General features: G+C 41.2%; 1 protein-coding gene across 1 annotated transcript; it reads right to left on the bottom strand.

Moving 5' to 3' along the window:
* LOC308100719 (structural maintenance of chromosomes protein 6-like) lies at positions 1-19735 on the bottom strand. Its single transcript, XM_080449789.1, is given in 28 exon segments — positions 1-340; positions 1501-1598; positions 1776-1928; positions 2506-2611; positions 3363-3488; positions 3683-3828; positions 4055-4192; positions 5330-5500; positions 6311-6391; positions 6493-6628; positions 6843-7003; positions 7135-7249; positions 7790-7991; positions 9094-9272; positions 9940-10104; positions 10948-11036; positions 11219-11365; positions 12441-12539; positions 12625-12744; positions 13176-13277; positions 13427-13507; positions 14792-14853; positions 14986-15014; positions 15016-15114; positions 15736-15841; positions 15954-16068; positions 16782-16977; positions 19725-19735. Coding segments are annotated over 27 exon segments (3315 nt in total). The 5' UTR covers positions 16968-16977; positions 19725-19735; the 3' UTR covers positions 1-237.
* Positions 19736-25332: the final 5597 nt, after the last annotated feature.

Here is a 25332-nt window from a genome sequence, read left to right as displayed (position 1 = left end):
CTTTATTGAAAAACAAATACACAATACAGTATAAAAACAAGAAAGCCTCTTAGCCAATTTTCTTTTAAATTAAATGACCTTTAAATAAACTAAACTGAATGTGTCTGAATGTGTGATCAAGCTTAACTGGAAGAAAAACAACAGGGAAAGCAAGTACGAGGCTTTACATTTTCTTTACATAAACTAAAGTGAATCAAGAGAATTAACAATAACTATAAACACAAATGCGGGACGGTCTTAATCCATGTCCTCCTCTTCATCTCTCTGTCCATGAGACTGAGTTCCACGGTCAGGGTCATTGAGCCGGAGTATACGGATCAGTTTGTTGGAGGGGATAGAGCTGAGAAAACAAAAAGACAAATAGTAATAGCAATTAAATGGTTGACTGGACTGGTTGCTCTGCTCTGGCATAACATGTGTTAATTCTGGGAAACATTTAAATTGATTCTGGGAAACATTTAAATTGACTGCTTGGCCAACACGGTTCTAATATACAACTATTGTTTCTCCACAAGAACCGACAATTATGGATCTAGATGGTATTGACTAAGCTACGCCATTATATGAATAATTTATGAATAACCTAAAAGGGCAATATAGATGATCACGTGGGCATTTGTCATTGCCAAAGTTTGATTAGTGTGGGCTACAACCAGTTCCCAGCAATAATTCACATACAGAAAGCCTCATTTAGTTATAGACGGCAAGAAAATAGCATTTGATCATGCAGCAACTGAGTTACACACGGCTCCAGACTGGCCATACTCTTATAATAATTTATTTTCACAACTCCAAATTTGCCTTAAAAATAACCTTTAACAATTTGGGCAACAAGTAAAAGTTCCTGCTTCCAGTTTAAGTTTTTGTTTACAGAGCAATGTATTGTATGGCTTGTTGTAGGTTACTAACTGCACTAAATGTAATAGGCTGTTTAAACACATTTTCATTTCATTATTTTATGCGGGGTCAGGCATCACAATAGGCGGAACATCTTTGCCCGATTTGTATTTTTATGATTAATTCAATTAGCTGACAGTCTTACAGCCATGAGGCAGATCAGTATATCGACGTCTATCACAGTGGCCAAAGTAAGTAATTGCATTCACGAAAACATGTCATCCATAGTAGAGTCCGACCGATGCCAGATTGTTTTGTGCAAATCTTACTGGTAAATTAAAACACTTTGTGAATACAGACCCAGATTTCAACAGATAAGGTCGAACGTAATTAAGAACAACAGTCACAACGACTGTTGAAATCCTCAAACAACATATTGTCACCTTCTTAAAATAAAGGCACATAAGTCATACTTTAAAGTAAAAAATAATAATAGTGGGACATGTCTTCTTTTTTTTTTACATTTAATTAAATAAAAAATGTGTTTTATATATTTTTTTTTAATGATTATTTTTATTAAAAAGAAGACTTGGCCCATTATTTTATTTAAGGTGACGAAATCATCATTATGCTCATACAGGGATGTGATACATGGTGGCTAACCTCATGCTCTGTGGGGTGAGGAAGATGAACTGCCTGTTCCACTGGTTTGAGGCAACCTTTAGCATCATGTCCATGGAAATCCTCCTGTTCACCATGTCCTGATAGATAAGACACACAGGCTGCGTCATTGTCTGAGAAATTAACCAACCGATTGAGAGCAACAAATATATCTAGTACCTGCCCATTTCTATAGCCAACATTAGTATCATACTAGATTCAAATACAATAATATGAACTGTAAAATGGCGTGCCATTTATTCTAACAGACTTATTACCATGTAGACGTCAAACTCGTCGAGGCAGCGGAACGGGGCCTCCGTGATTGCCCACAGAGACAGCACGAAGCAGACGGTGGAGAAAGAACGCTCTCCCCCCGACAAGGAACGCATGTCGCTCAGATTAGCCTTGTCGCAGTGACCGGGCTGCACCTGGAGACACCAAGATAAAAAAGAGAGGAGGAAAATAGACAATAGGCAGATTTAAATAAATTGGTAAAAACTGTCAATTTGAATACCTCTCCTATCGTTATGCCTCAAAATACATTCATTGGGCCAGGCAATGCAAAAAATCTCATATGCCCATTAGCAAATTGGCTTCCACGTCCAAAAAAAGCTTTTGCGCACGGGTTGAAACATCAGCAGAGGCTGGTTTTAGGCATGAAAATGAAGACGGCACCGCAAGTGTTTAGTAACTATGATCCAAGGTGTGTAGGGCAGGCTGTTAGGCTGGATAAGGGCATAGCGATGCAAAGAAGCACAACAAAGACATTTGCTTCACATATTAAGATAATTGTGTTCATGCTATTTAGCAAAGTAATAATTTCATCCTCACTTGTACAGCCACAACAGCTACCCTATTTTTCAGGCATTATAAATGAAATTGTGTCACAAAAGTTTGTATGCAAATATAATACAGAATATAATTACAGTCCTACAAAGAATACATGCTTGGTTTTCATTGGAAAATACTGACAGGGAAGCTGCATTACAGATAAAGAATTCTTACTGAGACTGTGAGAGTTTCCTGCTTGTGATCAAACGCCATAGTCCCGGTGTAGCCTCTCTGGCCCAGCATACTATCAAAATAGTATTTACATCGAAGCGCCATCAAGCTAGGAGAGAGCAAGGAGACAGATTAGGTATAGAAAAGGGAAAGGAGGTAAGATGTAAAATGTTTAGCTGGTCAAATACAAAATATGTTTGTATATACAATTATTAAAACCGAGTTCATCCAGTCAGCCATACACTCACTCAAATCGATCGTTTTATTCAAAAGGTCCTGATTAAAACAAAGAAAACACAACATGCAATGGTTCTGGAGATTTCTACACTACTCAATGCCATACTTAAAGAGCAACTTAACACAAACCATTATTTTGAGAAAATTTGGCAATTATGAAAATGCTATCAATTGTTAATTTCAATCCAGTGTTGAAAATCACAAATACTGCCCCCTATTGGTGTAAAGGGTTGGAAACCATCTCAACTTTGCACTTCATTTAAACCAGGCCCTCCTGGCAGCAGATGATCTGAATGGGCAGCAAGAAGCTGCTGAAGGTATTAAACAAAACAGGTCAGGGGACAGGTCAAATGTGCGTGGGTCCCTTTTTCCGCCACTTCACTCTTTACACTAGACTGGATCATTACAACACTTGTTTGCTGCTCGCTTTTTAAGTGGGAGAGTTCCCTGGTTATTGTTAAACAAGTCACACAGTGGGAGTCGGAGGAGACAAGATCGGCGATTGAGCGTTCCTCGAATGCACAATTTTAAGACTAATTCAAGCTGAAACCAATTCAATAAGTCGTTCTTTAAATACTGTGACACCTTTGAACAGATACTGACAGGTATTAGTTCCAACCAACCTCCTGAGCTCGTCATAAGCCTTGAGTCTCTGTGTGACAATTGCATCCAGGGTTTGAATGAATTTGTTGAGGGACTTCACTTGCATGCTCACATTCTTATAGTTCAGAGAGGCCTCGTGGTACTGCCTGGGGAGTCACACATGAACAGGTGAAATGAGTGTGGGAAGCAAGTAGAGATGCACTAGAGATGAACCGTACGGTTCAATATTAAACCAACGGTCCCATATAAGCAAGGCTTTACACCAGTCCAAACAATGTCTACCTTTAAACAAACATTTGACAGCAGATGTGAGGTGGGAAGAAGTGTCAAGGTAACCTACCTAACAATCTCTTCACGGTTGCCTTGCTGGTCCTGCTTGGAGGTGATCTTAAGACTGAGACGGCTTATCTCTGTGTCCAGGCTCTTCAGAGTCCGATTCACCTCCAGTCGCTCAGGACACATCTCTGTGGCCTTGGCTACGGCTTCCTACATCACAGGGAGATATGAAGGTTAACATTCATACAAAATGTCTTGCATTAAAGCAACACAACGTATCTGAGCTCTTCAGCCCCAACACCTCAAATTTTTAAGTTCTACCCCTCGAACTCTACACGTTACTAATCCCACATGTCAACATTTTGTTTCAACTAATTGTGCACCTGCTTACAATAGGACAGCAATAACTAATTTCTCTTGTCCCCATCAAGAGTACCTGGAGCTCCTGTTCCTTGACGTTCAGGGAGTCTTTGAGGGCCTGGATGCTTTTGATGTGGCCCTTGAGTTTATCCTCGTAATGCTTCAGGTGGTGCTTACACTTTCCGACCTCCTGGTCACTTACACTTAGCTCCTCCTACAGTGGGACACAGGAGAAAAAGGGGACAAACACTGCAATGTATAATTTGTGCATTAGTAGGATACGAGAAAGGCAAGCCGATTTGATCTAAATATGCCAGAATACCTTTATCAATGTGGCTTAACTGAACACACAGGTCATGACGCAATTCTTTGGAGCGATACCATTCAGTGTCAAGTCAATGTAAAGATGTGACATGTAGAAATATTTCAAATTTTTGCCCGAAGCAGTGAAATTATTTTTGCCGAAGCGAACAGTGACAGTGTATGTGTGGGGAAAATATTGCTTCAAGAGTAAGTGTCATGTCCTGTGTGATGACGGAGCGATGCATTATCCGATTTTAAGCTATGCGATCTTTTTTTTTAAATCCGGTGTGAATGCACATTGAAGACTATGTGCCACATTAAAGCTGCATTCCACAAGGTCATAACATGGTCCATGAACCAGACAGGGATTGCGAGAATTGCGCATATTTTAATTGATTCCTGCAAATTCAGCACTTATGTGGTATATTCCCACATGTTTATATAATCTTATAGTGTTAACATAGGTTGCCCCTCTACTATTCACTAGATGGTATGACCCACACAGGTATATACGCATGCGCAGTGAGCGCTGCGGTTCACTTGACAAACATGGAGGGGACGTGTTGTTGTTTTGTCCCACTGACTGTACAATTGAATAAACTGAGCTATAAGGAATAAACGTCGTGTTTATTAAGTTCGAGATCAACAATAGTCTTCTGCCATTTTAGGTTTTTTTACTTTTCTGTGTGCAGGTGCCCCTTGTCCTAACGTCCGACCCCAGTCCTCTTGACTCTCACAGACTGCCAACTGAGTGAATTACGCATGCACTGGTCACTCAGGAGACGAGGTACCGTTGAGTCCCTAGAGCCATTTGGGGCACTAGCAGAAAGCGCTACCTAATCCATCTGTCTCATTTTAGATTTTGCCACATATATAGCAACATATGTTTTTTTCAGAAAACAGGTAGGATTTAGGAGGCTTTTAGAATCGGCCTCAGGTGTCAAAGGGTTAATGTATCAAAAATGTCTTGATACAATAATGTGCAAATAGATTTGGCATATCAATATTTTAGGACATCCCTAGAATCCATTATGTGTAGTGTGTGTACCTTGATATTTTCGACTTCCTCTGACACGCCATTGTTCTGTTCCTTGTGCTGATTGTACTCCTGCTCAGACTCCTCGTAGGCGGTCTTGAGCTGGGCCATCTGAGCCAGCGACGTCTCCAACTCGCCACGCGTAGAGGAGATCTTACCCATAATCTCCTCCAGGTCCTCCTCCTGTGGGAGGTGGATGACATAAGGTGAGTCTAAGACATACTCTGAATGTGTATCTGATGAATGTGCATCTGATGTTGAGCTCCTACACCTGGGCTCAGGTTATAAAGTCCCCATAACCCCCCTTCAGGACTAGCTAGACTCAGTAGGTCAAATTATAAGTGATCATAACTTTCCCCTGGATTCACGTAGTCAGTACTTGAATTAAAAAAGCAGGGGCTGCTAATCCTTGAGACATTCTGTGCATCTGTTAGACCGTTATCGATAGTGCCTTCATGAACGTGTGCTGCAAGTAGTCCCTTTCTAAGTAATCACTTTGGGACACTATGGCAATATTATGGTATTTTATAATATTTGTTGTAGGGCTAAAATTCCAATACCAGCCATTAAACAGAGAGGTCACTGTATGTCAATGAAAAGCTGCAAAGTCATGATGTAAAATGTATCCCAGTGACGAAAACTACAACCAGTTTTGAAAGGCTTGGCCTTGTCCTAGCTTGCTGTGTTAAATGGCAAAACAGTGATTGTGACATCAGCAATTAAGAATCAGGTTGATGTAATGGCGGGCTACAGACCATATCGGCATGGCGGGCTGATGCTCGCCCACAAAATGAATATGTAAATTGTAGGAACACAGATGTTTTTGTAAATACCGTTCTATAGACCAAAAATTTAGCGTGAGTGTCCCTTTAAGAACTGTGGCAGAAAAGAAAGGTCTGGAAGAACCAAGCATAGAATAGAGGAGAGAAACAAACTAAAACCATGTAGGTTGTTTATATTTATGGAAACCACGAGCAGTTTTACGATACGCACCAGGGGCTTGAGGTCCTCCGATTGTGGCTCGTCTACATTCTGCAGCTCATTCACCTCTACCTGCAGTTTCCTTGCATTTTCCTGGAACAAATTATATAGAATTATATATTCTATGAACTATGAATGTGCACATGATAAGACAAAAAAGGCAAGAACGTCAAAAGTGAAAAGCAGAAACGTACTTTGGTGTTTCTCTGCTCTATTTGGGCTCGCCTCAGCAGAGCCTCATTCTGCTTGATGTCTTCATCCACCTTCGCCATCTGATTCTGGAAACGAGCAGCCTGGCCCTTCTGGTTCTCTAGCTCTGACCTCAAGTGACTGGGAAGGGACAGAACGGGAGGTGAAAAAAGGAAGACGGGCAGAGACAGGAAAGAGAGACAGGAAAGAGAGATGTCACACAGTATTTAACTTTTCAGTTAAATTGATTGCACAAGAGAGTGCAAAATGAAAACGCACAATGTATTTTTTTACTCTTTGCATTGTTCAATGTACAGGCCATCACACGGTAGAAATTGCACATTTCCATGCTGACCTGATCTCCTCCTCCACGTCTCCACTGAGGTAATTGGCTCTGTTCTGTTCAGCGGTGTAGGCACGGTTAGAGAAGATCTGGTCTCCCTCCTTAGTGATGGCCATGGAACAATTATCTGGCGGCTGTCTGCCCTGCATCACTCGACGAGCATCTGTTTTGTCCTTTCTCAGAGAAATGAGCAGAGCCCAAAAAATAAGTCAATTGCTGTAACGAATACGAATATCTACAGCAGTATTGTTAATTAACTGAGGTTTTTTCCCAAACACAGTGAGCCATTATTGATTGTTGTCACCTTGATGAGCAGAATGCTTTCTATTCCCCTCTGGTCAATCAGGCAGTTGGCCACAACCGGGTCTTCAATTTCTAGAGATTGCAGCACTGAGGGATATTCACGATGGTTGACAGCCCTGGCACATATATGCATGCAAGATATGCAAGATCAAACGATCAGACAACCATTTAAATTTACAATGGCAAAAGAATAACAGATAAGTACGGCCAATTTATTGTCCCCCTCTGCATTTTAATTTGGTATAGTAGTAAAACACGTATAAAACACGTATATGAAGCACTTTTCTTTTAGTATCGGCCATGCCTTCGGCCTGGCAGAGACAAATATAAAGTGCGTTTCTCAAATGGGGTTACGTGTACCCCTAGAGGTACAAAGAGGTACTACATACAAATAGGAAAATCAAATGTACTTACAGAAATATTATGGCCATAGTTTAACATATATCTCAGGGTGCATTAATTGCAGCTCTTTCACTACAGTTACTTGTATCGTTATAATGTAATTGGGGTGGGCGATAAGGTAAAAATCTTCTCCAGATAGGATCAAAAGACAATTTAGCAAGTTACTGAACAGTACAAATGTCACTTGCAATTTACGAGGACTGGATAAGACTGGTTAATCCCCACTCTAACAATTTTTCCGTGCCAGCCCTTACCTCCTGCTGGTGTTGTGGACTTTCGTGAGGAAGGAGCTTGTGATAATGTTTGGCCTGCGGCCACCGGGGAATGTCTTGACCATGAGGCCTTTCAGCACCTTCTCATCCTCGTAGTTGTCACAGGCAAAGGCTTGCAGCTGGCCTTTCAGACAGATCTCCACAGCCAGGGCCAAATCTGGGTCCTTTATGCCAATACAGTAACCTAAGGAAGGGGGGGGGGGGTCAAGAGGGAGAAAGATGCAGATAAAGAAATGGGGCAATTCGCTGCTGCTGTCAAGTATAGAGTCTCACTGGCGCTTCGGGCAAGTCTGGAAGTGAGAGAACTTTTCTTTTCCCTTTTTTAAAAACCTGAACAGTCGAGGTACAGACAACCAAGTAGAACAATGAAAAGAACAAAGGAGTTGTTGCACACTAATTTTAGATTATATGATTTAGTAAATTATATAGTAAATGATGGGACCATGTCATGATGGAATGTGAATATATATGCATTTATAGTTGATTAATGGAATGTGAGTGTATATATGCATTTATAGTTGATTAAATAACACAGCAATGCCAATGGTGCTGTATACTGGCTCTGCACCAAACCAAGTAGTGATGCAATCAGACCAGTCATTATGCGTCGCCTGCGTTACAATGCATAAAAATAGCACTCTTAACACTACCACCGCCAGGCCCGTAGCCTACGGGCTGATAAATCCAACCGTAAAGCGCCGATCCCGTAGCCTACGGGCTGTGGTGCTTTTTCCTTTTTTTCGAAAAAAAACTTCTCAATTTTCTATACGGCACATTTCATTGTAACACCACCGGAAACGGAATTATTCGGGATCACGTTTTGCCGATCCCGTCGGCCTCCATTCTAAAGCCATTTTCTCGTTTGTAGTTTCTCCTCGCTGATCACTGTTTAACATAAACCGTTCTAACTACAACATGGCGGCTCCGTTTGACACGTGGTTTTCACTAGTAGACGCAGGGAGATCTCCGCGATGTATACAAACAGTGCACAGCTCAATCTTAAGGATTTTAACGAGGTCTATGGCGACGTGAAAAAACAAAATAAAACGTTGGCACTGGTGAGTACATTATGAGATTAACCTCTGGCGGTCAATGTGTTAATAGCAGTATTTTTGAGTTGTAGCCATTAGCAGATTCATGTTTTTGGCTTCTAAAAGATTACCGACAAGAATTAGCACAATTCTCCACTTAGTTCAATAATAACATACAATATTTAAAATGTACGCTCATTAGTTATGTACTTCAATAGCCGTTGTCCCCTCCACCCAATATAGAGAGATATTTACCCAGTGGTCCACGGGGTTTCTGCTTGAACTGGCCCTTCTTGTAGGCTTCATCGATGGTGTTGAGGAACGCTGGCATGTGCTCTCCAAAGCGCCGCAGACGGTTGGACCGACTGCCCTCCATTGTCTGTAGATTCCTCCGGTTCATTTCTATGGACCTCTGGAGGGTGTCCTGCTCTCGCCTGAAGACAGGGTGGAGAAGAGTCAAACACAGACACAAGAAGGCAAAGGGGCATTACATTTAATTAATCATAAAGGTTTAGCTAGTTTGTAAAGAAATTGTGGCTCTAGAACATGTAGGCTGGTTCAATATAAAATCCCCCCCCATGGAAAGACCCCCATTGCAGGTCCATCACTATTGATACACATCAACATTACCTCACTAGACTAATCTGTGTATGTCCCATATTAGAACCAAGCACTTCTAGAATACAGCATTGTATGAGGAACAGATATATAACTTCTATAGCTAAGGTGTGTCCGTAGCCAAGAGGGTAGAGAGGCTGCCTGGGCACCACATTAATGGCATCTACTGCTTGCCGTTAGGATCGGTGTTGGGGTATTTGCTAAGTGCAATTTGCGCATCTGGAATTTGGCCTCAGCATCAACTCAAGGGCACACAATTAATGTTATAACACACACACACACACACTTCAGTTAACCAGTCTTCAACGGATAATGAATTATTGTAGTGTATGCCATCAATCGTGTACCTGCCCCCATCTGTATATGCAAATGATAACTGATCTTGTAGCTCCAATCCTCTACTTACAAGAAATAAAAAAATAAAAAATGCAAAACAAAGTGTCTTACTGCCAGCCAGTCAGTTCCCTCGTCCCTACTACCCACCTCATCTTTCCGAGCTCCTCCTTAGTGAGGGTGATGGCCTGTTGGTACTGGTCCATCTGCTGGCCCAGTGTGGAGTCCTGGTGTCTCAAACTCTCCAGCTGAGCCTCATGCTTCTCTATAAGCGTTGCCCTCGCCTGACTCTCCTCCTCATTGCTCTTACTGATGCTAGAGGGAGGTAAAAAAATATAAAAAGATTGAACATTCAGGCACTGATTGTCTCGACACGGCTGTCTCGTAATAAACACTGGTGTAATTGATAGAAAAGCAGGAATGCACAAAAAAAAGGGGGAAAAAAAGAACAGTTAAACTAATCGATTAATAAAATATTATATAAAAAATGATAATCGATCATTTAATAAAATAATCAATTAATAACCAATCCACATTTAGGGCATGTCATTACAGGCGACAAATTTCAAAAATAGTGAAATCTAGAAGCTCACAACTCTTCGCCTTGCAATACGTTGAGCTGGTAGATCTGCCATTTTTAAACTTTTTTGCACGAAACAGAAACACAAAAATGAGGTTGTTAATCCAAAAATATTCTATTAATCGAAAAAGTAATCTATTGAATAATCACTGTGCAGCAGTGGCACGGTTTTTGCCCTCAGCTCTTCCCTGAAAGTGGTAAGTGTAGAACTACCCAAGTCTACATGCCACAGAAATTACAACCTATAGCTACAGGTACACTTAGACCTCACCAAACTGCATTGTTGTTTTTGATTACGCCATAATCCACCCATAATGTACAATAGTATGTGAATAACAGTGAGCAGGCCACAGATAAAGATCCCTTTTGTGCAGAAATGTATTTATACATACTAAGAATTCTTCGCACATTATACACATATGTGTATTCTCTAGTGAGTTCAAAACAATACAAATGGTAAAAGGTGGATTTATATAGTGCTTTTATCCAAAGCGTTTTACATAGATTGTGCATTACATACACACACACACAAATGTTCTTAAAACAGGGGACATAGAGGATGGATGAACAGTTGGTACCTCAAATTGAGCTCCTCTATCCTCTTAGAGAGCTGGGCCTTGTCCTTCTCCAGAACTTTCAGGTTGGCCTTGTTTCTGTGTACACCGACCTGAAAGAGACACATTGTTCTTCTTCATGGAGTCAAAATGCTTTTTCTTCCACTAATCCACTATGGGTGGACTTTGTGATACAGGAGTGAACACATTTTGTTCTGCATAGGTTTTGCAGGAGTGAACACTTAAAAAATAGTTCTGTAATAGGTTTAGTTCGATATTGTGGTTGAAGTCTGACCTCGCCAGATTTGAGGAGGTTATTTTTTTGCTGGGCATTGGACTTCAGCTCTGCACATTGTGGCTGGAGGTCCTTGTAGCGCTGTGTGATGCCCTCCACCTGCTCCTGGATCTGCGTGAACTTCTGCTCAGCCTCTGTCACCTTGTTCTGTACAGGGGGTAGACAGTCAATAGGGAAATAGTAAGTCTAAAACAAAAATGAACACAAATTCAATCCATTACCATTCCATAAATTAGACTCACTATGCCTATTCAAACTTGCACACCGAAGGCGTTTCTTTCATCTAATCAATTTGCCCAAAAATGTTGTTTTACCATTACATACATTGGTCTCTCTAAACAGACTGTTGGCTCACTTCCGCCATACACTCTGTGCAAAGGATGCGCCGAAAATACAAAGATGCAAAGAAACTACAGCAGAAGTCTGCTAGAGGGTAGCACGGACCGAAACGGACCTGTGAATAATTGCAATTGAATTCAAAATTGCTGGACTGGGTCTGAAACGAACCCGATGATAATTGGACCCAGCCCGAAGTAGGACGGAGGAAAACTGGACCCGGTCCTTAACGGGCCGAGGATCTTTTGAAGATTTATTAGACCTGATCGGGTCTCTAGACCTGACTGGACCCGGTGCACATTTCACCGTGGCATTGAGGAGACTAGCCGTTAGTGTCACCTCCCCCCGCACCAGCAGAACATCCGGAGTTGAGACAGGAGTGCGGTCTGTGTTGCAGAGACAGATTTGTTGACTTTCTTACAATAGGTAACCACGGTTATGTGAGCGATTGGATCACTCCAATCGTCATGCAGTGTTCTTGGGCGCCTCGAGAAGGGCACAAGGTGGAAAGGTGGGCCACGCAGGGATTCATGGCGGTTCAAAATATGTTTTACATTTTATTTTATCGAACGGAAATGAAGAGAAGACTTCCGTTCGTCAGCTTCCGTTCACGTCTTTCAGGAGGTGTAGTTACAGACTATGTAGCATTCGAATATTGTGGAACAGTTCACCGGAAATAAAGCCATTAACCTGCATGAATGAGACACCAACTATATGAATAGTTTTGATGTGAAATACTCTTTGTACTGTATCGTTCATTCATCACACCCCCGGTATGTAAAACAGCAATGTCAATAAAAAAAAACCTGATGTCTGAGTTACATGCATCATAACTGGCCAATGGTCATTTTAACCTTATAGTTAATGTAGAGCAGTTGGACCTCACCTTCCATTCTTGAACCTTCTCATCATATTTTGCTGTAGAACCTTGATCGCCCTGTAGCTTATCTTGCACCGGCTGCAGCTGCTGCTCCAATTCATTCACCTGCCATGTTTAACCAACGGTTAGTGTTATCTTGACAATACTGCATGCATTAATGTACTACAAATTAAAGATATGCTGATCTCACCATAGCCCAGGCCATCTTTTTCGCCAGCTCATTCAGCTTATTGTTCATCTCATCCAGTGATGCCAAGCTCCTATATTGCTCCTCTTTTTCTTGATAATTGCGCTTCAGGTCCGCCAAACCCTGCAGCAAAGTCAGATATATTAGCGATAGCTGACCAGTAAACACTGAGCCTATACAGGAAAATCCAATCATATGTTTTTCAATTTGACATTTTACAATCCAGCGTCAATATAGTTACATTATAAAGAGGTGCGGGACATCTCTCAAAAGAGTTAAATGTTATCCTGTAAAGCCCTTTGAGACTGTAACAGTGATTACCCACTTATCTCATCCTATATACTTAGCTGACCAGAATCCCCCAGTGACCTATCAGGCCCCCACAATACCCCAGTGATCTATCAGGCCCCCAGCTCTTTGCCGAAAATAGCTGCTCTACAAGCTCACAAGGTGTTGCAATGTGACCAAAATCTGACATTTTCACTGAATGTTTCCCCAGGATAGAGACATAGGTTACAAATACATTTGAATTGAGTGAGCAGATGAGGTCTTACTTCCCCATGTTGTTCTATTTTAGACTCTGTGATTTGTTTGGTTTGTTTGATGTAAACGAAGTCGGCTTTCATCTGTTCCAGTTGGGTGGCCTTCATAAAAAACTGCACAGGGGGAAATAGAAATAAGCAATCCAACTGTACAGTGTGACCACAAGAAAAATAGCAATAGCTAAAGCATTTAGGCAATATAGATCACATATGGCACAAAGTAATAACGTCAATTTATTGCTCTAAGGGGACATTAAACTCACCCTGTATTTATCACCCTCTCCTTTGGAATGCAGGAAGTGCTTGCTCATCTCTTGCGTGAGAATTGAGACTGGGTTGTTCACCTAAAAAAGGAAAAGAATGTTAGATACAGATGACATATCGCTGACCCGTTGTGACGTGAACTGCAAATACTGGTCAAGTAAATACAGAAGTAATAGACAAGTAGAGGATTCGAGTCACATTCACAAACAAAAATTGCATGCTCGAGTTGTTTGAGTCAATCTGATTGAGAAGGAAGACTGTTTGATCCGATATAGAAGGAAGCCCGTTTTATCCCAAAAGTTGAGGAGGAAATTTAAGAAAAACGTAAAACAAAATGCTGGTTTAGGGGCCGTGTCTACAGAAAGCAATCATATTAAGCTGCCAGTGCTTTTTTATTTTTATTTATAGCCAATAATTTTTTACCCTTTTTTCTCCCCAATTCAGTAGTTATGCCAATTGATTCCTCCCCACACACATTTCTGTGTTGTCGCTGCCGTCATATCCTACTTGACAGGTGCCGCCCCAGCCTGTAGGAGTACGTGCAATGACCGATATCACCCTCCCCCGAACACGTGCCAATTGTGTTCGTGTAGACGCTCGACAAAGCCGGATGCACCACGGTGAATTTGAACCCACAACCTGAGCGCCCTGCCAGGGCTTTTCTATAAGACACACTTGAAAACGTGCCTTTCCTCCAGTGGCGCAGAATCCAAACATCAATGTGTGCAGGTAGCGACCACTTAGAATAAAGTGAAGTTATCACAAAATTCTCGCTGCGATAACTTTACTTTATTCTGTAACATTAACAGCTGTATGTTGGCTTCCTTTGCCTTTTGTGAATAACACGAGATGCCAGTGGTGATTTGACATAGTATGTTGTATCACAGCTGCTAGCGTTTGATACAATGTGTTCACTGACATTTTTCTAATCTCCAAAAGCTTGTCTGCAATGCAGGCATGGCATGACTTTAGTTACTTCATAGAGGGGATTGCTCAGAAGTAAGACTCTATACAGAGAAAAATTACGTTTTTTTTTTATAAAGCCAACTACATGCTTAAATTATGTGCACGATAGAGACTAGGCTCTTACACTAAACTTTCAGAAAGTCGGAGGCATCAGGATAGTGAAATATTTTGTATATGAAGATTAAATATCTCTTGTACATTAGCTTGCCTACTATTTCAAAGCAGCCTTGGCCATCAAAACCCAGAGAGCCATCAAAGTGGAAACCATCAAAACGTCACATTACCTTAAACAAGATATTGCTATTAAGTAAGGTATTGCTATTAAGTATATCAACATGGACTGTGTGCGTCTGAAGTTGCTGGAAAAGGAGTGTAGGCATATGGAGCAGAGTTTTTACCTGAATATTGAAATTGTCCAGAACTGCCAGGAGCTCTTCTTTTTTGGATGATATAGTGTGACCTATGAGACAGGAGATAACTTGTTAAGAGAAAAATAAATAGACAAACAGAGCTCAGCGGATAAAGAGTGGAGTCCATGCTAGACTCCACCTAGTGAATCGGTATTTAATCTAGAACTCTTCATGGACTTCACCAGATTGGCTTTTCACTTTGTAGATTCTTGCGCGTTATCTTCAGATCTACTGTGATGGCTGAACCATAGACTTCTGGCCTGTAAGCATCCCTCCCTCTGTTGCGCAAGGTGACTGAAACATCAGCTGAACTGTGAAAAAAGAGAAACACAGATCCATTTAGTGGCAAGTGAGGCAAATTGTAACAAACGGCATCACATCATGACATTTGAGTTTTGACCAGAAAGGAAACAGTGTTACTGGGAACGATGTAAATGCATGAAGTGGCACTGCATGCATTTACAATTAACCAAAAAGGGAGGTTTGAGGTCGTTCTTTACCGTTGTGTCTAAAAAGTCAAATGTATGTTTATGTATTCATGTATGCTTCTTCAGACATTGTAGTACCATAGGTAGTTGTAAGAAACAAAAAAAGTCAGAAAGCTAATATACTAAAGTAGCTGCCACAGTACCTAACACACACACACACACAGAACAGGGAACGGAGCTGTGCCTTCAGCAGTTTATCCTAGGTGGTCGTCCCTCATTCAAAAGTGCCTCATTATGAAATAAGATTAACTTTTTCAGTGCACTTATGGTATACCCATGACAAATATGTAGCACATTATCCAGGTTTAGTTCATACATCTACAACAAAGCTAATAAACAAAAGCTTCAAACTGGCACACTAAAACCATCCTCTTTTTTTGATGATTAAATAAAACAAAAAAGGACAAAAAAAATATCAAAGCAGTAAATATGTACAATATTTACCTTTCTCCTTCTTTCACAAATCCCTTAAGGGAGGACCCTCTGTTTGTGGCCTGTGCATTCCCCCCTAGGGCCACTATGAGTGCTGTCAGAACGGCACTCTTTCCACCTGTAACATTATGACACGGAGCACAGAAAGAAAGCACCGATGTAAGTAAGTGTACATACTGAGGTAAACAAAAACAGGTTAAAGGGATGAAAAGAATAAACATTAAACTCACTTCCATTGTTGCCAACAACAAAGTTGACATTGTTACCAAAAGTGAAAGGTCCCAACAGTGAGTGACACATGAAATTCTTCAAGGTAATGCTCTCCACGATGCCCACCTGAAGACCCTGCAGATGATCACACATCCGTTATTACACGTCAAGATACATACCATGATCAATTCAACCATCTCTCCTGTGTCACTTTCTATTAGAGAGCAAAAGTCAAACACTAAAGAGGGGGGAATATTTTAAATTGGATCAGCAGATTAAAGGGCCACTTCACCGATTTTGTGCACAAATCCTATTTTTATAATATTATAAAAATGTTGAATGTTTGTGGGGGGGGTTTTTTCAATTCTGTCACAATTAAATCTCAGTTCTTCCTGGACTACAATGGACACGTTTCCTTTAGTTCCAGTTGGACTGGTTCCATCCCAGACACGCACACTATAAATTTGCAACACCACTAATATTTGCAGAAACAATACAAATGACCATTTACCTAATGCAGGTTAAAACAAATGCTTAATGAACTAATATAAAGAAATACAATCTACAAGATCACAACACGCGATGCGTCACATTGTGAGCTTGCAGATCGGCTATTTTTGCTACTTTATAAAGATTTTTGAAAGTGAAAGTGCCTGTGGGTTTAATACATATTTACCCAATTAAGTCATAAAAAGAGCTTCTCACTAAATAATAACTTGGATACATTTGAACATTTCCTGAACAGTAACGGTTTTGGACACAATATAAAGGCTTCCACCCTCCGAATCAGGTGCCAGTGACCTGTGATCTTTAAGTTGGCAGCAGAAGTACCATGATAATAATAATACCTCTTGTGATGATCCAGCCTGTCTCAGAGGCTGGCTAGCGAGGCTAGACTGTGTCTGACTGGGACCAATAACATCCTCCACTTCTTCATCGTCGTCTTCAACAGGTGGGAGGTCTCCTGACTCGTCCTCAGCTCGGAGTTGTTTTCTGGGTGAGTTGTGGACAGAGCGGCGGCTCCTCTTCGACATATTGATCACTCTAATTACAAGTACAATGAAATAACCGTAAATATCAAGGTCTCCTCATTCATTGGGACTATATCTGTGTCAAGAGATGCATGGACGGACATGTTCTGGAAGAGTCTAACATGGAGTTTGAAGTTGAAATAGGATGGGCACTTTATCAGATGAATATTTTAAAAGGATAGGTCAAAATATCTCCATTTCTAGCCACAAGCAACTCTTAGATGCCATCTTTAATATCTGGCATCTAGAGTTGCAATACCGACCCTTGACAGCCCATTCATCCAAACGGAAAAGTCTGATCTGATTGTATTAAACTACGTTTAACTCACAAACATTGCAGCTGCACGGAAAGCATGGATTATCCTCTTTGTATCTGCCAAGTTTTTGTTTCATAAAAATCCACCATAGACATGTTATGAGCTGCTTTCTGACTGTCAATAAATTCTAATTCTATGCAGGTGATACTCTTTCTAAGTGTTGTAGTTTTGGAAGGGCTATTTGGAAATCACTCAGTCCTGGAAACCACCCGTTTCTAAATTGCACATAATGCAGGAGGCAGCAGGACGTTGCGTTATAAAAAACGAGCGCTTCAGGCCAGCGGTTCAGGCACCAAGGCTCCAATGTAGCCCGACAGCACATCGCGGGTTCGAGTCCCGTTCTCGACGATCTTTGCTGCATGTCTCTCCCCATTTCCTGTCTGTCTTTAGATCTGCTATCTACTGTAAAACGAGTGCTTCCAAACTCCCAACACTTGGAAAAAATAATCACCTGCAGTCCTGCACGGAATTTATTGACAGAAAGTAGTTCATAACATGTCTGTGGTGGATTTTTATGAAACAAAAACTTGGCAGATACAAAGAGGATAATCCATGCTTTCCGTGCAGCTGCAATGTTGGTGAGTTTAACGTCGTTTAATACAATCAGATCATACTTTTGTGTTGGGATGAATGGGCTGTCAAGGGTCGGTATTGCAACTCTAGATGTCAGATATTAAAAATAGCATCTAAGACTTGCTTGCAGCTAAATGCCGCTTGCAATGCCTTTCATGTATATTGTGACACAAGAAAACAAGTACATATACTCAAGTACTGCACTTAAGTACCATAATTATGTATTGTTACTGGAGTATTTCCAATAGCCTACCTATATATACTTTGGCTATTTGAAAATAGACGATCTACAAGCACACAACTCATTGCGACGCGTTGTGAGCTTGTAGAGCTGCTATTTTCAAAAGATTTGTATACATTTTGAAAACTTGAAATTGAACATTTTGCATGAGTACTTAAGTATATTTTGATCCCACAAATAAATACACATCAATATTTAAATCAAACAACTTATAAACTATCTGGGGTGTGTAGCTACACAAAAGCCAGAGTAGACATTAAATTGACCCGGGGCGTGTTTTTAGGTGAAATACCGCTTGATTGATCAAGTTTGTAAATACAATCACCGTACGACAGTGTCGCGCGTCGGCGGAAATAGCAGATCTACAAGCTCCCAAGGAGTCGCGTAAGCTACGCGTTGTGAACTTATAAATCTGCTAATTTATTTCTCCAAGCGACACCATCCTCCCGTTAAGTGTTTAACACAGAATGGCGCCGCCCACCATAAAAATACACAAGTAAATTCATCGACACGGATTAAAAGGTTTTTCCTCTACATATAAGGTGAAGTTTTGTATTAATTTAGCTCAACTATTAACCGAATTTGTTCGGAGTCAAAACAAAAACAAAATTGGAACCATTCTTTAGGGTTACCAAAAGACTCGCCCCATAACACGCTGGCCCCCATTTCTTTTCGCGGATCGCTCGCTCCAAGCGGTTCTTGTTTTACTGAGGATAACAAGGTTAGAAATAAGTTTATGTTTAGGCATAGTTTTGCTGAGGTTGCGTTTAGGAATAAGGTTAGGTTTTGGCACCGTTTTACTGCGGTTACGTTGGGAATAAGGTTAAGTTTAGACATAGTTCACTGAGTTTAGGCCAGAGGCGTCAATTGGGTATGGCAGGGTATGGCAGCTGCCTCCAGAAAGCTGGCTCCAGAAAAAAAAATCAAATATTTTTTTTTATAAAAAATAAATCCATGAATGTCTCTGTCTATCTGCGTTGATTATTCTGTTATTAAATTTCAGTAAAATAACTACCAATGCAAAATGATTGCTTTCACAGGGTATTTCATTCTTCACAACTGCTTGTATCTCCCCTATTCTCCCCTATCTTGTCAAATGGTATATTCCCAGGCTGTCCCAGGTTCAACACAGGTGCAATGCATTATTGTTAATTAGCAAGCCGCAGAGGCGCGTTTTCTCAATAGCAGACAGGCTGTTTTATTGTGAGTTAAAATGAAAAGGAAGCAGACCTCTCTGCATGCATTTTTTGGTAAAAAGACTGACACAGCAACCCCCGCAGCAGACAAGCCGTGCGGCCGAAAAAGGGCCCCCCAAAAAAGGGGTCCCCAAAATTCGCCGCGCGCCCCAGATAGTTAACCCTGCCATACCCTAGCTTTTACTGAACTGACGCCACTGGTTTAGGCTACGTTTAGGAATACCAGGTTGAAAACCGTTCCGAGGTCCCCGGATTTGCCCCGGGGCGACTGTGTTTTGGGGCGAGCCTTTTGGTATTCACGTTTAGCAGCAGCTGTATAGCGCCCAGCAAGCTGTCCCGTGACAAACAAAACGGACGTCAATAATACTTTGCCACCAGAATTGACACAACGAAAGTTGCCTTTATGTGACAATAAGTTGATAAATGAACATACCCGACAGCAGCTGTCTATAAGTAAAGACGCGAGAACAACATCCACCGACCACTCCGCGCGCGAGACACAAGCGTACAAACCGTTACAAGTAAGTAAAAAGAAACTGAGGGTTTAAATAGACACAGGGATAACAGGACACTCAACTGATAATCAACACTGGGATAGGCTGGGGGACTAAGTGGACACAGGTGGAAACAATCACAAGACTGGTAAAACAAGGTAGGACAAGGTAAGATACAGAAACACAAAGGCAAAATTTAAGGCCACAACAGAGTAACAGTAAACCAAACAGAACAGGAATACAAGACAAACAGAACAACAGAACATAGGCCTAAAGAGTCCAAACACAAAAAAAGAGGGTCAAAAAGTCCAATTAAGGGTAGAGGAGCAGACCCAAGTCACCTGACAAAAATGGAAATTCTCCCATAATTAACTGGGTAATTTTCTTTTATTTATTTTTTCGTTTTTCGTTTTTCTTACACTTCCAGATCCCATAATTAAATCAACAATGCACATGTTCTTTCTGCAAAATACAGACAGAACAGTGAGCCTTCCATAATCAATGCTTTGTTGAGGCAATCAGCAGCCCCCCTTCTCTCTCTTCTGTCCCTGATGCTGTCATTTTTTCCTGATTTCGTTTCTTGTCCTCCAGCGCCATCTAGAGGCCTATAGGAACATGCGTCGTCTGATGGACGCTCTGTGTCGCCGCTACTCTGTCTTAATGAAGGACAAGGTTCATTCACAAAGACTACAGCTCTTACACAAACACCAGGCGAACACAATGAAGCCAAAGAATGAAACCAAGGTACTAACATCCATTCACCTTTAAATTGAATGAAATTTAACTTTTTAAAAGAGTTCTGTTCTATGCCATCATGATGTTATTTTGGGTTAATATGAAATCCAGAAACCTTCAGGATGTAGGCTTGCCTTACATACTGCTACATGTTAACTTATTATTTATTTATGTATTTATTTAGGGAAGAATATAAAATAACCCATAGTTGAATAGAGACGATTTCAACTGAATGTTATGTTCATCTGACAAACGTCTAAGTCTCAGATAGTGAAGTCGACTACCATAGTAGTAGACGATACCATACAGAGACATCATAGCTTTTAACCCCTGTGTGTCATATCACTCCCAAGTCCCAACACTAGAGAAGTGGTTGTCAACCTTTTCAAGGCCGTGACCCCCACCCTGACCAGCACCTGGAATGTAGAAGTTGAGGCATTACATTTTCAGTTCCACAGATAAATATTGTGAAAATAGCCGATCTACCATTTTCTTTTCTTTCTTTTTGAGGTATTAAAAAGGTCTTAAAAGTCCTTAAATTGTCACTTCACTGTCATCTGGGGACCCCCCCCCCCCCAAAATCATGTGGCAACCCCCTGGGGGTCCCGATCCACAGTTTACGAACCACTGCAATAGATCACCCTCTCTCTCTTCAGTCAGTGATACCCAAAAAAGGTTATAATAACACCAATATTCCTCTTCTCTCTCTACTAGAATAAATAAATGTGTAAAGAGAGCTGTGTAACAATGTAACTGTGCTATCAAATATGGTAAGTGCAAAAATTAAAAAGTAACTAAAATAAAATGTATGAACCAAAAGACTTGGGTTGGAAGACATGACAAAGATAACTCAGTATATGTATGTGTGTGTATGTATATATATGTATGTTACATATTTAAAAGAAATGCATTTAAAGGTATCTGCTCATCGTGCAGAGAGTGCAGGCATACAGATATGATTAACAGTCTAATGGTTGTATTCCATCCATTCTATGTCCCTTTCCTGTCACAACAGTTCACACACATTGCTCCTGTGTTTGCACATGCATTGCTTTAGTTGATATTAGTGTGGTTTACGAATTCTTTTTTGGGTGTTTGTAATCTGTGGGAAGTATGGGTGGAAGAAGAGCTCTGAAGTAAAAGTAGTAATGCCACGATATAGAATTGTCCTTGAGTAAAAGTACAAAAGTGTTGGCATGAAAATATACTTAAAGTAGGCCTACCAAATGAAAATGTGTTGTTTTTGAAAATATGTTCACCCTAGGTTAACCCATTTAGACCGGGAACGCATCTCTGTCATTTTAGATTTCTTTGGCTATTCAAAAATCGTGAACATTTGTGCAAGTAAAAGTCCTATATTCAAAATTGGACTTGAGTAACAGTACAAAAGTGTTGGCATGAAAATATACTTAAAGTAGGCCTACCAAAAAAATATAGTGAAATGAGGAAGTAGCCTACTTGCGTAAATGTACCTATTTTCTTTCTATGTGTCTCTGATGTCTTGTTACAGTTGAGTTGGCAGGTAGTTAAAAGTGCAGCTCGATTTTCACCTCATCTTGTGTGCAGAGAATGGAACTCTGCATGCAGAGTCTCACTTTGGTGTTTTTCCCCATTTAGAAAATTCTTGGTTGGCAAGTGGACCCCAGACCTCACAACCATAAAGGGAAATGGCTTCTAAATTATAACCAATATTATTAGCCAGATTTGAATGTAGATGTCCAGCTTGATGTTAATTTTGATGGCAAAAAAAGCCCTTCTTGCATTGTCTCTCTGGTCATTCACCACTTGGTTTAAGTTACCAGTTAGGCTGACGTAGGTGTAGTTTTTTTGTATGTTCTAGGTTAGGGCAATCGTATCTAGAAAGAATGTATGTGTGTGGTGCTGCCTGCCTGGAGGCTGGATCTTTCATCTTTCATATCATAATTTTTGTCTTGGTTTCGATTCACTGTCTGGGAGAATATGTCTATTTATCATCGTGCCGTTGTCACTTGTAAGTGTAACCCTTCTTTGGTTCATGGAGACAGCAGCACCAGATCATCTGCACGCATGCGTGCAGCCGCGCATGTACACACACACACACACACGTGTACACACACACACACACACACACACACACACACACACACACACACACACACACACACACACACACACACACACACACACACGCTCCGGCTACATCTGGGCTCGAAAACACAGCCATCAAAGTCCCACTGTTGTGACTGCCACACCTCCAAGGTGACATGCATTTCATTAACATCATTACAGCAGTAATTACAAACGTCATCCTGCGAGGCTTACATCCTCTGAACAGTAAGGACAGTAACAGTGTTGTGTATAGGTGATTACGGCAGTGAAATAGGCTAACCCTTGTATTGTGGTCCATATACAGTAAATGTTCCTGGCTTTACTGTGAACTTACTGCAAACACATATTTATTTAATTTTTAACAATAGCTGGCAACCTTTAGACAATATAACACAGCTTTCATGTTGTTGTAACTTGTAGCCCCCTCCCCTCCCCCTCTATATGTGTGCCTTACTTTTGTTAGTTTCTAACTTGGAAAAAAAGTAACCTATGCCATTGAAACCCAAACGATTGTGATTGACTTTGATTTTGACTTGTCTCGTCTCTGTCCTGGCCGGGTGTGAACAGAGCAATAAGCTTCAGAGAGGGCCTGCGGAGTGATAGAACATGAGAGAGATCCTGCCTTATCTTCCCCTCCTGTAAATAGTCGTGTTTTCTTCAGGAGGATGTAATTGTCCTCTCTAAATGACTTGCACTTGGATGGGGGGAGGGGGGTGGGCCGGGTAGACAAAGAGGGCACCATAAAGAACTTTATGGACCTGCCAAGGAGGAATCCTTTGGTTCAAATTGCTGAGCAAATGAAACTGCCCCGTTGTTTGGAGAGGTTCTGCCAGAGATGTTTTGTGGGGGTATGGCAGGACCAAAGCCGGCACAGCACAGGACACCTGCTGGGGCCTAATTGGTCCATGCTGCAGTTAATGGCTTCCTGTGGCTGTGTGTTTACTTGTCGTTTTGTTCTGTGTATTCTGCTTCCCATCCCCTGAAACAAGATAGCCCCTACTACTTCTTTAACCGCATCAACCCCAGCATCCCGATTCTGGGCATAATAGGCAAACATTCGGCAAACATTAGGGGAAAATAGCAGATCTACAAGCGACACGGTGTGAGCCTGTACATCGGCTGTATAGGGTTTAAAGGGATAGTGGTTACACGGATGTGTTCCCGGTCTTATTCCCTATTCCTCACCTCTCCGTCTCTGTCTCCCTCCCTCTCTCAGAAACAGAGCAAGTTGGTCTATTCTCTGTTACAGCACAATGACCTTTTATAATTTGGCTATTCAAAAATAGCAGATCTACAAGCTCATAGCTAGCTTGTAGATCTGCTATTTTTGAAAAATCTTGAAAATGTGTGCAAATCTTTGAATATATATATTTTTAAAGCGAACATTTGTAACTCAAATCTTTGCTTCTGGGGGGTCCCTGGAACAAAATATTTTTAGATTGGGGTCCGCGGCCAAATACATATCATTTTGGGGGTCCTTGGCATGAAAAAGTTTGAGAACCACTGGATTAGGGGTCTCATCGATAACAATCGTATCAAACTGGGAAATTCAAAAGGTTGAGAAGCACTGATAGTAGATAGTGTGCTGGTCAAACCCCCCAGCCTGTAGACTGAGACCACATACGATCTGTGTTTGTGCTTCCCTTCCAGAACAAACACAGATCGCTCCACTACAGCTCGTCTATAATAGCATGGAGCCTCGTTCGGGAGAGAGGCCATTGCTCACGTAGAAGTGAGTTGACCAAACACTATGTGACCTCCTCTGTTGTGGAGGCTCACCTCCTCTAACTGCTCCCCCCGGCCTCTGCAAACATCACTCAGGGGGAAAATGCCTTAATTATGTTTTCTACAAAAGCGGCGCAGCAATTGGGAAAGTGGTGTCACGTCACGCCAGGATTGGTTGTTTGGAGAGTTTCTTTTAGATTTTAAAGCTTTTACAGGCCTTCCAGTCAAACAGGGCCGCTCTGTTTGCCCAAATTGACCAAAATCTGGCTCGGCTGTTGGACTTAAGTAGTCAGATCTGCTACTTTTGCTATACTTCTGAATTTTAATCCTGAAAAGTAACAGTTTTGGTTTCAACCTGACAGAGACAATGTAGTATTTACAATAGTTGATGCATGCTTGAGATAAATTAATGAAGACCAATTGTGAGGACTAGAAACCTTTGCATTGGGGCTTATGGATAAAAATTGATCTATAGCACATATAAGAAACCTCCTACTGTGTGTTGTTTTTTGTGTACTTATTTCATACAGTCACTCACTGCATACTTTATACATATATTTATGTATGTACCAATCAGTATTCAGTTGAAGCCTGCATTATGCAGTAAGACTTTGCTTGGACACACCTCTTTCAGATCTTCCCTCAAACAGTCTGCTGTCATTGTCTCTGCCATCATCACGCTAGACCTTTGACTTTACATGTCGTGGTTGTATGACAGAACAGTGTCGGCCACTGCACCCCTATTGTCAATTAGGGCTGTAGCCTGTTTAGTACGACCATGCATGTTTTAGTAAGGACCTGCCACCATGCTCTGTACATTGGCCTAAGGACAGTAAGAAGGCTAGTTGAAGGCTTACGCTGACAAGTCTTCTGTTAGTGTGAAATCTCACCGTGCCACAGGCAAACATGGCGGACCAACAGTCCCCGCCGCCCCCAGCTCAGCATGTGTCAGAGAGTGCATTCCCCACGTTCACGACAAATACCCCAAATAAAAGTCAT

This window comes from Gymnoscopelus braueri (genome assembly GCF_963280865.1).
Source record: "Gymnoscopelus braueri genome assembly, chromosome: 14".
In the NCBI taxonomy this organism is placed as follows: domain Eukaryota; kingdom Metazoa; phylum Chordata; class Actinopteri; order Myctophiformes; family Myctophidae; genus Gymnoscopelus; species Gymnoscopelus braueri.
The sequence above is the reverse complement of the archived record's forward strand: the minus strand, read 5'-3'. Positions and strand labels throughout refer to the sequence as shown.